The 3253-nt window shown below is 36.5% G+C and overlaps 1 protein-coding gene across 2 annotated transcripts; it reads left to right on the forward strand.

Annotated features, from left to right (window-relative positions):
- The first annotated feature begins 639 nt into the window (after window positions 1–639).
- On the forward strand, window positions 640–2651 carry LOC104095895 (2-methylene-furan-3-one reductase-like). 2 transcript variants are annotated; one of them, XM_070197908.1, is made up of 3 exons: window positions 643–1245; window positions 1615–2088; window positions 2193–2651. In XM_070197908.1, exons 2-3 carry the CDS (start codon window positions 1623–1625, stop codon window positions 2483–2485), a joined length of 759 nt encoding a protein of 252 aa, XP_070054009.1. In that variant the 5' UTR covers window positions 643–1245; window positions 1615–1622; the 3' UTR covers window positions 2486–2651. The 2 variants fall into 2 exon arrangements, with proteins under 2 accessions (XP_070053977.1, XP_070054009.1); XM_070197876.1 differs by having other exon boundaries at window positions 640–2088.
- The last annotated feature ends 602 nt before the right edge of the window (window positions 2652–3253 follow it).

Genomic DNA, 3253 nt, shown 5'->3' on the forward strand with positions numbered 1-3253 from the left:
CGACCAACTTTTTACAATTGGCCAAACACCTTAACGTTAGGAAAAAAAGCATGTTTGCCGTAATAAACACTTTTGTCCCTAAAGAAACTTGGTCAAGGCTATAAATTTTTAATTAGGAGCTGATTATATGAATTCAAATGATTTGTCATAGTTATATATGCTGACCATCAACGGATCAACCTATCACAATCTTTCGTACTATGTTTTGCAAAGATCACGTATCCCATGATTTTGCTAATCTATGGAAAATTCTGAAGTGATTTTACTGCTCAGTGTAATTGGGATTAGTTTAATATAGTCATTCGTTCTTTAAAATATAAAAAAAATGCTAATCAAATCATCGAAAAACACATGACCCAAGCTTAGAGCCAATTGGTAAAACTAATGAAACATGTCATATGGATTTGTTCCTGTCAAGAATTTGCATAGTTACCTGGGGGTCGTTTTCTTTCTTTTCATTATTTTCTTTTTCAAGAAACTAATTTCTTGAGCAACATAAATTTTCAAGAAACACTTAGCCTCAGTTATTCATGCATAGAAACAAAATAAATCATCATTAAACCTGTAGCCCCTTAAGTGGAACTCACTTTCACATATTACAATGGATAACTAACTCTCAATTTACCTATTAGTCCTATGATCATGTTTTCATAAATAAAGATATTAATTGTATCTTCCGAAAATTCATGTCATTTTGATTTGTTCTATTTTTTCATGATGTTGTTATTTTTCTTATGGTTTCTGTTGGTGGTACTGATATTGTCTCTTTTCGTCTTCTTGAGCCGAGGGATTTTCGGAAACAGTGTCTCTACTCCTTCGGGGTAGGGGTAAGGTCTGCGTATACACTACCCTCTCCAGACCCCACTAGTGTAATTTTACTGGGTCGTTGTTGTTGTTGTTTGAATTGTTCTGTTCCCCTCATGTTCTTGCATCACATCCTTATTATTTCCTCCTCTTTGAACAGCATTTATATCCTTTGCCTTGAATTTTCTTACCACTTCAGATCTTGTCAAGTCTTGAACTGCAAAGATGAAGTTTTTGCTTGGAGTACAAAACCCTGCAGAGAGACAATTGCAAAAGGTTTGGATGTATAAAGAATATGGTCCTAAAGAAGTACTCAAACTAGAAGACTTCCCAATTCCTTGTCCTCAACATGATCAACTACTTGTTCAAGTCAAAGCTGCAGCCTTGAATCCTATAGATTTCAAGTTCCGCCAACGACCCATTGTCCCTTTAGATTTTCCTGTGAGTATATACTCCTACTTATGATCACAGGCACAAGAATCATTCCCTCCATCCTTAAAATAGCTTAGAGAGGACCATCACTTGCATGCGCCGCGACTCTTTTTCATCCAAAAACTATCTGCATAAGAGCCTATAGACGGAACCAGAATTTAAACTTGATAGGTTCTTTTTATGTTCTTACCACTAAATCCATCGCACTTCTGAAATTATGTGTTCCAGAATTTAATATTTATTGAAATTTAGTAATTCTTCACCACATTTAGGTAAGTTCCTTGGAAGAAAAGTTGGATTCAGCTGAACTTATGGAACACATATTGTGTTCAACTCTGTTGACAACATATCATAATGAATATCAGGATGTTTGTGCAGGTTGTGACATGGCTGGTGTTGTGGTGGGAAAAGGAGATTCTGTATCAAGATTTGAGATAGGTGATGAGGTTTATGGGAACATTCAAAATTTCACCAAAGATAAAATAAAGCAGCCTGGGACATTAACAGAGTTTATAGTAGTTGAGGAGGAATTAGTGGCAAGAAAGCCAAAAAAAGTTTCATTTGAGGAAGCAGCAAGCTTGCCTGTGGCACTTCAAACAGCAATTGAAGGTTTCAAAACAGCAGGTTTTAAGAAGGGGCAGAGTGTTTTTATAGTTGGTGGTGCTGGTGGTGTTGGATCCTTGGTTATTCAACTGGCCAAGCAATTGTATGGGGCTTCTTTTGTTACAGCAACTACTAGTACTACCAAAGTGGAGTTTGTCAAAAGTTTGGGAGCTGACAAGGTTGTTGATTATACACAAACTAGATATGAAGACATTAAGGAGAAATATGACCTTGTCTATGACACAATAGGTAACTTTTGTTCATTTTTTTTTTTTTGTCATATTAAACCATCTTCTACTAATGTTTTTTCTATGTGCAGTTTTTTCTCATCAAAATTGTAAACTTGTTATTAGGTGACTCCAAGAATTCCTATGTGGTGGCCAAAGAAGAAGCACCAATAATTGACATAACTTGGCCTCCTTCAAATCCTAATGCAATGCATTCAAGCTTGACAATAAGTGGAGAAGTTCTTGAGAAGATTGAACCATATCTAGAGAATGGAAAGCTAAAGGCAACAATTGATCCTGCAAGTCCATTTCACTTCTATGAAGTTATCGAGGCGTTTAGTTACTTAGAAACTGGAAGAGCCAGAGGAAAAGTAGTGATCTCTCCATTTCCCTCGATACATGAGGATGAATTCTTGTGATATATGTCAGCAGTCTATCTAGTAACCTCCCGTCCTCTCGTTTGTCTTGTAAAAGTAGTTTAGCGAAAAAATGAGTTCCCAAGCAACTTCTTAATGTATTACTATGTGGTGAATATAATGAAGTATTTCAAAGGTCAATAATGTGTAAATTTCTTCTTTTCCTTGACTAGGCGCAACCAGCTAGAAATGAATAGATTTTGTAAATCCTTGAGAAAAAATTATCTTCCTGCGATATTAACAGAAACCTTGAGGCTACACCCTGCGGTCCAAATACAATTTTTTGTCCAAAAACAGGATTTGTCTACTCAGAACAGCAATTGTGAGGGGTGTGTCATCGGCTAGAGTTGATCTTATTCATGCTCGGATCTATTCCATGTGTTACTCTCTTATGCTACGATGGGATGTGAGATTATTTGACTATCCACCCGTATGATGTGGTCCTGTTTAGGCCTTGTGGCGATATTTGAGCGAGATGGCTCTTGAGATATTGAGTTGTTCATTGCACCTTAATCGTGCTTTGGAAACAAAATTCTAGAATGCCTTATATTGTCCCTTATTTGGCTTCTGCTCCAAGATAAGAACTTCTTTAATACTGTTCCTTACATGGCTGCATCATATTACCTTTTCTTTAACTTGTTGGTTTATTTGATTTACATGCCGGTCCTCGAATATGCACAGGCAAAGAGCTTTCCTGTAATATGGCCATTAATTTGGCTTCTTCTCAAGCGGGGGCCAAATTATCATGACATTTGCAATAACATAATATCC

The sequence above is a fragment of the Nicotiana tomentosiformis genome, chromosome 1 (assembly GCF_000390325.3).
Source record: "Nicotiana tomentosiformis chromosome 1, ASM39032v3, whole genome shotgun sequence".
Lineage (NCBI taxonomy): Eukaryota > Viridiplantae > Streptophyta > Magnoliopsida > Solanales > Solanaceae > Nicotiana > Nicotiana tomentosiformis.